Source organism: Arachis ipaensis, chromosome B7 (genome assembly GCF_059453495.1).
Source record: "Arachis ipaensis isolate K30076 ecotype BB chromosome B7, ASM5945349v1, whole genome shotgun sequence".
Lineage (NCBI taxonomy): Eukaryota > Viridiplantae > Streptophyta > Magnoliopsida > Fabales > Fabaceae > Arachis > Arachis ipaensis.
Genome location: NC_142442.1, coordinates 2,064,799 through 2,076,961, shown reverse-complemented (window position 1 = coordinate 2,076,961; position 12,163 = coordinate 2,064,799). Strand labels below are relative to the sequence as shown.

Sequence of the window (12,163 nt, the reverse complement as noted above, 5' to 3'; positions counted from 1 at the left end):
TAAATAAACAAAAAAAAAACTTTTATATTGTTATACCCGAACATAATTGATAAACAAAAAGATCTTTTTACATGAGATACTCAAACATAAAATTACTTTTACTTTTCCATAAGATCTTTTAAAAAAAGATAACTCGAAAAAAGATCTTTTTTTAGAAACTCACCCAAACAAGCTCTAACAGTGTAAAGTATTTTATTTAATTGTATAATCACATTTATTTTTTTAGATGATTATTTATGTAGTTAATGTGAAATATAATTATTTTTATTTATGCGACGTTACATAATTAAATACACGTGTAAAACTATTTTACATCAAAATTAAATTATAATTATAATAGATTTGAAAGTGAAAAGTGGTGTGCCAAGTACCTACTCTATGTTACTCTTTACCATACACAATCAAATATGAGCGATTGGTGCAAAACTGCAAATCCCTTTCTGCAAGTTGAAAAGCCAAGATTAAACCAAAATTTGGTTCCACAACAAAAAGGGTTAGATTCAAATAATTTAATCTCACAGATAGGATATTATTCTAGCTCAAGCAAGCTGACCTCAGTGTATAATATATAGTTCTGTCTATGTTATTTGAACTTTGTTTCTATGGTTCATAGCATTGCACTGTTGTCGGCAAGCCCTTTGTAACAATCAAGTGATAATTGAAGCAGCATTTGCAATAGGATGAAACCTTGATTGATAGTTTTAAATAGTTATAGTTATTTAGAGGATGAATGGACATACAGAATCAATTTTTAATTAATTAATATCAGTTATTTTTTTAATTATTATTTTATAAAAAATTTAAGATTTATGGTTTAGAATTCAGGGTTAGTATGGTCGACCAGTGATGGTAAATGGTAATGATCGGTTGGCGATGATGGGTGGCCGACAATATAGGATAAAATTATGGTATTTGGAGAAGAAGAAAAAAAGTATTTAAAGGGTAATTAAAAAATAATTGATATTAGTTGAAAAATAATTGAGTTTCTAGTTAAATTGTTAAGATATTCAATTAGTCATTACATAGTTCAACTGGTAAAACATTGTGCTAATTTTTTTTTTTTGTTGCCTACGGTATTCTCCATTAGGACAAGGACTAATCTGTCGCGGATCGGAGCTAATTTAACTAGAGGTAAGTATGCAATCAATTACATTAAAACTCACAAAAAAAAGGGTTTTTTATTTAATTTATTTTAGTTTATTTGAATAGAATTACTTCTAATAATTAGAGAATAAATATAATTTCAACAAAAAATTTGGTGGGAATGTAATCATTGCTAGAATTCATTAAACATTTAAGGAGATTAATTGGTTAAATTTACTGAGTGAAGATAGTAAAGCTAGTACCCTATTTATCTAAGAGTTAGAAATAGTGTCAATTCATGCTACCAATAATATTGATTGTTTCATGTGATTTTTCATTTCTTTATAAACCTAAACTTGTTCATAAAATCACAAGTTGTTTTGGAGGTACCATAAGTTGACTAAAGATTTTATTACATCTAAATGTGGTAAAGTTTGACCTACTTACTATATTGGGGCATTGCTTAAATTTTCAGTCACAATAAAATAATGAGAATGTTGTCAATTAACATGGATATGCTGTAAAGATCTAGAAAAAGATTAAGTTGAAATGTTGATCTCACACTATTGAATATGTTCTTTACTGATCTTAGGAATTACTAGTTATAGTTACTAGTAGTTGAAAAATGGGTTAAATTGAAAAGATAGAGTATCATATTTGTTCCACTTATAGAGAGTACTATGATTAATTATTGGATTAAGAATTTAGTTAATTTGTGCGGTTATATCTTAAAGGCACATTTTATACATTCAATAAGAGAAATTTTTAGAAGTTTTTGAGGCATTCAATGTATTAAAAATATAAAAAAAATTATAATAATTTTTATAAAATATTTTTTTATGATGTTCTTAACCTATATTCTTAGAACACAAATTAGCAGAATTCTTGAATTAATAGGGACTAGCAATGCCTAATCCATTGAAATTTGTTTTCTGTTTTAACCTTTTTATTTAACATAGAGACAGATTAAGAAAAAGAAGGGTGTACTTGTGCATATGATTAGGTGAAGAGAAAAGGAAAACAGATGAAAATCTCAGGAGTTAACGGATTGAGATGCTGCTAATGGCTAATGCAAATGACTGCTTTTCTCATTGTTTAGATTAGCTTTAAAAAAAAAAAAGAATTATTGAGTGGTATCTTTCAACCCAAATTAAATTATTATTATGAAAGAATATTCTGTATATTTATTTATATCATACATTGAATCAATATACACGTTTAGAGTTCTACCCACATAAGATTATGATGATACAAAATTTATTTAATGTAATCTCTAATTTCTTCGTAAAATCTTAAAAGCAAAAAAAAAAAATACTGAAAATAAAAATAAAAAATAAAAACATAAGCTAAAGATAATTGTTACAAGTTACAACCATTTACCCCTAATCAATGCACGCACGTTTCTTTGTCGATAACGCAAAACACTTTTAAGTTGTTTGAAATTTTTCTATTGGTAATTGAAAAGGATACGTCTAATTAGTGTTGTAGAGGAAAAAGATGTCTACTTCGTTTTGCATATCTTACAGATGTTCAATCACATAATTAAAACCATAAAGCCTATAATTCAGACTTCAAATACGTTCACCAACGTTCTTTAGTAAATTAACCTTAGCCGAAAAACTAGCTTGTGACTCATTAACCACCACTTTTTTGAGATAAATGGTCGATTTATATGGTTTACTTAGGTAGTTCATTATTTTTAAGAGTATTTAGTAGTTCCTTGAAAAAAACATAGTTGTAAATTTGGTAGTTGAAATTTTGATTTAACTCTTGAAATCTTTAAATCAAACAACTTTGCAATTTAAATCTCGTTACAATTTTATATTTTATATATTTAATTTACTTTTTTTAATTTTGCATAAACTCTCGATTTTCTCTATGCATAAGGATAGATGGTAAACATAGATATAAAATCTTCATACATAGTTTAATTTATACACTAAACTCATCTAATAAAATGTCCAAACATTACCAAAGAATGAATTTGATGTAAGAAAAACAATTAATGAGAAATAATTCATGAATTAATTGAAAATGAAAATTACCAAGAAAACGTAGTGTAAAAATGATCACTTCATGATGTAAGAAAATATTTCTTTTTTTTTTTTTTCCCTATACCAAAGTTAAGCATTCAATTAGTTTCATCGGAATGAAATTTTCTCACATACGATGCATTTTTTATGGAACGCATTGAGAATACATCTCAACCATATAATTGGAATAAACATAATCCAAAACAAGTTAGAAAACGAGGTCTCTTACATGTTACATCACAAAATAAAAAGGATCAGCATTCACCAATGTTCTGAAGAAAGGTAAGAGGAATAATCTACACAACATCATAATAATAATACAGACACATCTTTTCATAGGGTAATAGATCACTATATAGGTACAACAGTTTCAAATTTCTCACATACATTTTTATCTTTCTTCAACTTTTAACTATGCAAAGGTAAGACTTGATGCCAGTATATCATGAAAAGAGGAAAAATGTATGCAGAAAAACATAATAGAATAACAACTCCCTAAAGCTAGTCGTAATATTAGAATTAAGAATCTCATTTGGTTAAAGCTTAATTATTTATTACTTATTTTTATTACTGAAAAAGCATAAGAATGCATGGTCTCGGTCCGAATTCAGGGCAATCCTGCAAGAAGCTTCCAATACCAAGCCATGTATTTGCCATGGATGGACCATAGCCAAGTGAGCCAACTCTTGTTCAATTAGATTCATTATTCTCAAAACACATGCTTGGTAATGACACCTTTGTGATATCTTAAAGGCTATTGAACAATTTAGAAACAAAATGTTATCTTATTTCATATTGAGCAACTAGAGGGGGAGTGAGTATAATTATACTACACCTCACGGGTTAGTGTAATTTACCCAATTTTTTAATGTCTATTATGACTATCCTCAACTCTATAGACTGACTCAAGACAGCACAGCATCAAGGAGGGCAGCCCAAGGTTTAAATCCAAAAATATGTGATTGATGGTAACCCAAACATATTACAATTTGGGCTGCTATCTAGAAAAACAAGGCCTCAACTATTAGTCTATTATAGACCAAAGCATAGACAACATAGTTCAACCAAATGCCACTAGCTTGATAACATTGAACATCAATTCATTTACATCCTAATTCTACATCTACAAAAGCTAGAAGTTACTCAATTTGAATTGGTTCTGCCAGTGACACAAAACCAATGAGTACATAAATCATGTATTATATGTCTAAGTTGTCAACAGATTACTGCAAGACATAATCTATACATACATGTGGTTTTCGTAGTGAAGTAAAAACCATAACCACAATAAGCACTCCTAAATATCAAAAGCCCTTAGTTAGGTCAAATTTCAAAATATAGAATAAGAATGAAGTTGTATTTGGCTTGTGTTTAAATTAATTTAATTTTGCTTGAAATAATGCATGATCTAAAAGCTTAATAAGGAAGATCGTTAAAACAAAGTGAATATTTTCCTTAAAATCATTATAATCCCAAGCATACTAAGTAAAACCCTAATTCAGGGATTTGCGAGGAAAGCTACAACTAAGGAAACTTTCTATTTGAGAGGCTTTTATTTTCCAAACCATTTCTTAGCCGAAAAAAGAAAAAGCAAGCTAGGGAGTGGAAAAACGCAACCACCGAGAAGTCTAAAGACCATAATTCAAAATTTAACCTAAAAGGAAAACTGTAGACGTTAAATGTTATAAGAAATTAAAATTGTGAAACTAAACATTCCCTTGCAAGTCTTAATTACTGTATCTAGTTCTTGTCCGATGACCACGGAGGTCAACAAAGCAAGCAAAGCTATCATAACCAAATTCCAGCAAAACAAGTCACCGAGAAACTATAATACCAAAAAGAAAGCTCTTGGTCTACTGGGGATAAGATGGTTGGTAATAATGTTGCAGACCATAACCACCATAGGCAGAGGCAGTACCATCATAATAACCAGATGGTACATGTGGCTCGGAAGAATTCAGATGAGAACCACTTTGACCAGGGTTCACACTGGGACCCATCGGGACACCAGCAAGACCATAAGGCCCAGTTGAAGCACCTTGGTAAGGTGAGATGCTTGGGGCTGGCGCCACCATGCCATAAGGCGTGGCTCTCATGTATGGATTTGAGTTTTCTGGCAACAAACCTGTTGAATGGAAGTGAGGTTGTTGGTACTGATGGATGGTTGAACCAGCACTGTTGACATTATTCAGGACTGCTGCTGGCCCAGCTGGAGCAGACATTCGAGGACGCTTGTTTCCACTATGTTGCTGCTTATGCTGGGGAGGCTTTCTAGCAAAAGCTGGTGTGGAATGCTTTACATTTGGCTTCTGCTTCTTCAATTGCTCTATACGCTGTTCAAGGCCTGCACGCGGATATTCAGCATCAAGGTTATGATTCTCGATAACCTTGATTACTGATTTCAGCGCGTGGATTTCTCTAGCTGTGATCTCGCCCTGTAAAAACACCATAATAAGTGTAATAAGAACCGACAACATGCACCATGCAACACAATCAATCAAGGATGAGGCACACATACCATTGACTTCCCTTCCTCAGAAAGTCTTTGAGCAAGTTTTTGAGACTCACTGAGATAAGCTTCCAATATGGGAACCGGTTGTATCTTGTCAGTAAGGTTAAACTCAAAAACATATTTCACAGCCAGAATATGTTTGCCCTTATCTATAAGCTTCTGAACAAGAGCTGCAAAACACACATACACAGTGTCTTCCACATTAAAAACCACCAAAATGGTGACATTGGAAATCCAATATCAGTCCTGTCACTATCTCAAATTACAAGCTCACGTCCATTTTCCAAAAGCTAAAGGAAACAATGACATACACAGTTAGTATTACTGCAACTACTGAAAATCTAACATGTTCCACAACTTATGATGCCCAAACACTTGATTTTTGTTCAACTATGCATATTGAATGTGCATATGCATCAAATACTAACATATTAAACTTCTTACATTGTCAATAACTTTTTCATAAATTTCAGAATATACCTATGGTACCATCTATGCAGCATAGTATACCACTAGTTTAAAGCAAAAAATGGAAACAAAACACAATAAAAAGCCATCGGAAGCTCGAATAAAACCTCACCGGGAACCTTCTCGGTCAAACCAATGATCTGGTACAGCTCAGGGAGCTCATCATTAGCAGCAGCCATAGCCGAGAAAGTGGCAAGCTCATTCAATGTCAGCTCAGGAAGCAAACTATAAGCAGCCGCAAAATGCAAGAAAGCCATTGCACCCACTGCATCACCACCAGCACCATTCTCACTCACCAAGCTTCCTTTCCAATCATCAGCAATCTTCTTCGCCTTCTTCTTCACTTTGTCACTCAGATTGGGACCCACAGCCCTCAGCTGCTGGAACAACACATTGCAACTCCTCTTCATTTTCTTCATTTCCAAAGAATACCTAGCCGCAACTTCACCACCATAAATCCCATCCATGGAGGCCAGAACCATATCAGCAGGATCAGGTGCAATCTTCAACGCAGTCCTAAGCTCAGCCTTGATCACAGCCTTGTCCCTCATATTCTCCCCAATGTAATCCCTCAACGCTTTCCCATTCATGCTCTTGCACAATGCACATAGCGCTTCGGCGTGGCTCTTCGTACCAGAAGGAACGTTCTCGTTGGTGCGAATTGGATCTGAAGAGGAGGAAGGATCGTTGGGTAGTGCGGGAAAGTGTGTAACTTTGGGGTTTTGGTCAGAGGAAGCTGGTGATGGTGATGGTTCGTTAGGATTAGGATTATTAGGGTTAGGGTTAGGGTTAGGGTTGTTGGTTTGTTGTTGAGATTCGAGAGATTGAAGGTGGAGGAAGCGTTGAGAGAGGGAGTCGTGGAGGGAAGTGAAGTGGGAATCGAGTTGGTGCCATGAGAGAGGGAGAGAAAGAGAAGGAAGAGAAGAAGAAGAAGAAGAGAGGAGTTGAGAGTGAGAATGAAGAAGATCATCGAAGGCTTTCTTGAGGTTCTGTTTCTTTGAATCAACGAGTTCCAGAGCTGCTGAAATCGTTTTCAATGTCGCCATTCTTTTCTTCTTCTTCTTTTCTGCCTTGCTTATTATTAGAGACACACAAATTTTATAAGATTAATAAAAAAATTATAATTAATATAACTTTTTAAAAGAAAATGTGTTGAGAAAGGGGAAAAAAAGAAAAAAATGGAAGAATGAGAAGAAGACATAAAGATGCTGAAATAGAGGAGAAAAATTTTAAAAAAAAAAAAATAGAAGAAGAATATCGATCTCACTTTTCTAATTTTTTTTGGATGATTTGTTCATTTGATATTAAGAAGAAAATAACAAAAATATTATTTGCATTCAAAAAATTTTGTTTCTCACGAGCTAATGTGCCCAAAAACAAAAAGAATATTTTTGGTTGGCTACAAGTTTAGGCTTAATCCAAAAATTGGACCCTAATGGATTTCAATTTATTGTCCCGTACTTTACTAACTCTTTTTATAGCTCAAATTACAAAAAGAAAATCATTGATTATATTTTAGTCTTTAATTTTAGAAATTAAAATCAAGTCTTTAATAGAAATATAGAATGATATCCGATGTTGGTGCAACTAGAATAAAAGTCGAAAATATTGATCAAGCTATGATTTTGTTGACGTTATTATCTCTGTCATATGATAATTTCTATAATATCATGTTATATAATAAATCTGAAATTACAATGCAAAATACTAAAGATGTATTGTTGAAAAAAAAAATTAAAAGTTAGTATCTGAATCCAACACAAACAATCCTACTAATGAATTGTTTATGACGAGAGGTCGTAGTTAAGAAAAAAGGTCCAAAAACTTAAGTAAGAGTAGATCAAAATCAAAGTCTCGAAAGCACAAATTTATAAAGTGCTTCCATTGTCACCAATTAGGACACATTAGAACAAATTGTCCACAAAGAAAGAAAAAAAAAAGTCTTTCAACATAATAATTGATGGTTTTAGAGATAGTGATACTGATTCTCCTCTAATTGTATTCACTGGTAACTAAGAGACGAATGGATCATAAATTTTGATGCATCATTTCACATAACACTTAACAAATATATTTTTATTTTCTACAGAAATATGAATAGAAATGCCCACCTAGAATACAATATAGGTGAAGGACAAGTCAAAATCAAATCATATGATGGAACTAATACATTACTCCATGCATGGCACGTACCAAGACTAGAAAAAATCTGATTTCATTGAGCACCATAGTTAAAAATGGGTACAAATTCATAGGCGAGGAAGATTTCTTAAAGATATTCAAAGGTTTGATGGCGGTGATGAAAAAAAAGTTACACGAAGGGACCTACATATTGCTGAAAAGTACAATAAGAGGAAGTGTTGCTATTCTATCCTCTGAGAAAAATGATAATGATGCTACACAATTGCTCCACATACGGCTTGATCACATGAGTAAGAAAGGAATGTCCATATTTGCTAACAGAGGCTTGTTAAAAGGCTTTAAGAGTTGCAAACTTGGTTTCTGTGAAAACTGTATCTTTGGAAAGCAGAAATGAGTAAAGTTCGGCACTGAAAAACACAATAGCAATAAAATATTAGAGTATATCCACTCATATGTGTAGGGTCCTGCCCCTATCAACTCTCTAGGTGAAACTCACTATTTACTCACATTGATTGATGATTATTTCAGAAAAGTTTGGGTCTATTTCTTGAAGAAAAAATATGGAGTGTTTGTCAGATTCAATCAATGGAAAGTCATGGTTGAGAAGCTAACCGAGCAGTCAGTCAAGTGACTGAGAGCTGACAATGACAAAAAATTTTGCAGTAAAAAATTTGTAGAGATCTGCAAAGATGATGGCATATGAGACATCATACTGTACCAGGAACACCACAGCAAAATGGAGTTGCAAAACAAATGAACAGAACACTTCTACAGCATGCACAATACATGTAAATCAATATTGGTCTTCCTAAATCGTTTTGGGTTGAAACGGTCAATACAGCTACATACCTGATTAATGGATCTTCATTAACTACAATTGATCAATTTTACAAGAGTCAAGAGGTATGATCCAGTCGACCTGTTAATTATTAAGATATGAAGATATTTGGTTTTCATGCAAATGCCCACGTTAGTGATGGTAAACTTGAGGTGAGGACAAAAAGGTGCATATATTTCTAGGGTATACACGAGAAGTGAAAGGCTATAGACTGTGTTGTATAGAAAAGGCAGGTTCTCCTAACATTATTCTCAATAGAGATGTCACTTTTTATGAGGCGGCAATGATAAATTAGAAGAAGGAACTTAAAATAGATCAGGTAGAAACAGATCATAGTGTTCAGAAGCAAGTGTGGTGCTAGAAGTCGACAATAGAAAGATAAAGCAACGAGAAAAAGAAATTCATCCCATTAGTTCAGAGACTGCTCAACCTGAAGAAGAACAAATAGATAAATCCGATGAACGAGTTACTGGCGAAAAAACTAGAGAAGTAGAACCATATAGTATTGCTACTAGCAGCAGAGAGAAGCGACAAGTTTAGAAGCCAAAAAGATATTAAAATTAAGGGAAAGTCTAGGAGGCCAGCAATTTTTTAAAAAGTTGGCCAACATTTAATCATCAAAAGAAAATTGAACGATTCTACACTATTGAATTTAATCTTACATTATTAAAAATATTATTCATGACCAATTGATGGTTACAAAATATAAAAATTACTGCTCCCTAACACTCCTCTAAAATTAATTTTCTGATTGCATTTGACTCATTGGAAGCACATCCTATATATTTCGCATTGGCTATGGTAGATGACGTGGTAGAAGATAAACCAAGTTCCTATTATGAAGTAATTCGCAACATGGAGTCAAAGCAATGGCTAGTCGCAATGAAAGAGGAGATCGAGTCTCTTCATAAAATCAAACATAGGAGCTAGTAGAAGAAGGAAAAAATAGTAATTAGATTCAAATGGGTCTTCAAAAAAAAAAAAAAAAAGGAAGGAATTCTTTGAGTTGAACCCCCAAAAATAGCATAGGGCTTTAGTCAAAAGAAGGGTATCAACTTTATCGAAATATTCTCTCCTATTGCAAAGCGTAGCTCTATTCGAGTCATATTTACTACTGTAAATATGTTTGACCTGGAGTTAAAACAACTTGATGTAAAAATAGCGTTCTTATATCTTGAGTCAACCAGGAGGATTCACATATCCTGAGAAGAAAGACCATGTTTATTTGTTGGAGTCATTGTGTGACTTGAAATAGTTCCAAAGCAGTGGAATAAAAAGTTTGATGTATTTATGATCAGTATTGGTTATAACAAAAACGAGAGAAATAGAAGATAATAAAGATGAACAATAAATAATAGAATTTATTTTTTGGTTTTGATTTTTTTTTTTTTTTTGGTTTGAGATTTTTAGTTTAAGATTATTTGATTTTAACTTTTTATTGTATAAAGATATTTTTTCATATTAATAAAAAGATCATTTAGTCTTTTAGCCAAAAAATTCAAAAATATATATTTATTTTTTTATAATTATTTGTAAAAGTATTTTAGTATATATAGTTATAGAATAATTTAAAAAAAATAAAAATAAATGCCGATTAAGATCATATAATTTTCGTGACATTTTTTATTCACCTAAACTTTTATCATATAGATACATATTAATTAATCATCTTACTAACATCTTATTTATATAGATTATTTAGAAGGAAAAAAAATCCCCTAATCTTCTGTATGTTGGATCATGTGCCTATTAATTGTATCATTCAATTTTATCTAATCTTATATATACTAACGTGGCTCTATAGTCTATATATAATTTTCTTAAGGAGAAAAACAAAAAACTACTATTCAAACCTAATTTGATCATTGTCTATATAAATGCAATATCAAATATTAATATAAAGATATAAAAAGATTTTTCAATCCCTAAATTAGAGGAAGCTGTTACCTCTTGTGGCGGTAAACAGGCACTACAAATTGGGCTAATAGTTTAGGGGAATTTTTCTTCTCACTCATATTTGTATAGGTTAAAATTACTTTAAACCTTCAAGTGTTGAAGACTTAAGAGTGCTAATTAAGTGTTAATAACACTAACACAACTCTATTGGGAGCTTCGTTCTTCACACTTCACAGAATCAGGTAACAATAATCTTTCAATCCCACTCTTCCAAATAACAACAAATTATGTATGCTTTAATTATTTTTTTTTAATTTAATTTAATTATTTCTTTGTCTGTGAGTTTTGTTTTTGGATCATACATACAGCGCCACATGCAGTTCATTAGTAGAATAGAAGATACTATAGATTAAAGAATCATAAACCTTTTGTTGTTTGCTTTGATTATGTGCATAATTATCCAGTTTTCAACCGAAAGAATTCTAAAAACGTAGTTCTTAATCTTATAATTAAATGATGAAGAATCAATTGAGTCATAAAATATTAATTTGTTGGTGAATGCTATCCTACCATCTCTAAAGTAACATGTAAGTTATCATCTTTTAATTGGGTGTTTATTTTAACCTGAGTTACCTTCTTTACTCTTTCGTTGCGTCTCCCAAGCATCACTGTCTCATTGGTGTTTCGTTTTCTCTTCCCAAATAATTCTTTTAGAAAAGGTACTATAACTTTCTCTAATTGTGTTTACTTCTCCTTTCGTTGTTATCATTATGTCTCCCAAGCATCACTGTCTCATTGGGCGTCTTATTTTTTCTTCCCAAATCATTCACTCCAATTCTCTCTAATTAAGTTTACTCCTCCCCATTGTACTCCTTCATCGTTGTCGTTACGCCTCTCAAACATCACCATCTCATTGGGTGTCTTATTTTCTCTTTCCAAATCATTCTTTTAGAAAAGGTACTTCAACTCTCTCTAATTATGTTTACTCCTTCCCACTCCTTTGTCGTCGTCGTTGTGCCTCCTAAGTATCATCATCTTGTTGGGTGTTCTATTTTCTTTTTTCCGTCCTCGTCTTCTAAGATATTATGAACTCTCATGAGATTAAAGTAACTCAAATTAAAATAAACACCCAATTAAAATATAACATATAAGAGAGGATAACTTACATGTAACTTGCCAATGAGTAATAGC

The 12,163-nt window shown here is 32.1% G+C and overlaps 1 protein-coding gene across 1 annotated transcript; it reads right to left on the bottom strand.

The window, feature by feature from the left end:
- Nucleotides 1–4,741: 4,741 nt before the first annotated feature.
- On the bottom strand, nt 4,742–7,304 carry LOC107609423 (FRIGIDA-like protein 1). The gene is made up of 3 exons (XM_016311399.3): nt 6,209–7,304; nt 5,635–5,798; nt 4,742–5,551 (listed from the first exon to the last, which is right to left on the bottom strand). The coding sequence occupies exons 1-3, from the start codon at nt 7,140–7,142 to the stop codon at nt 4,970–4,972; spliced, it is 1,680 nt and encodes a 559-aa protein (XP_016166885.1). The 5' UTR covers nt 7,143–7,304; the 3' UTR covers nt 4,742–4,969.
- Nucleotides 7,305–12,163: the final 4,859 nt, after the last annotated feature.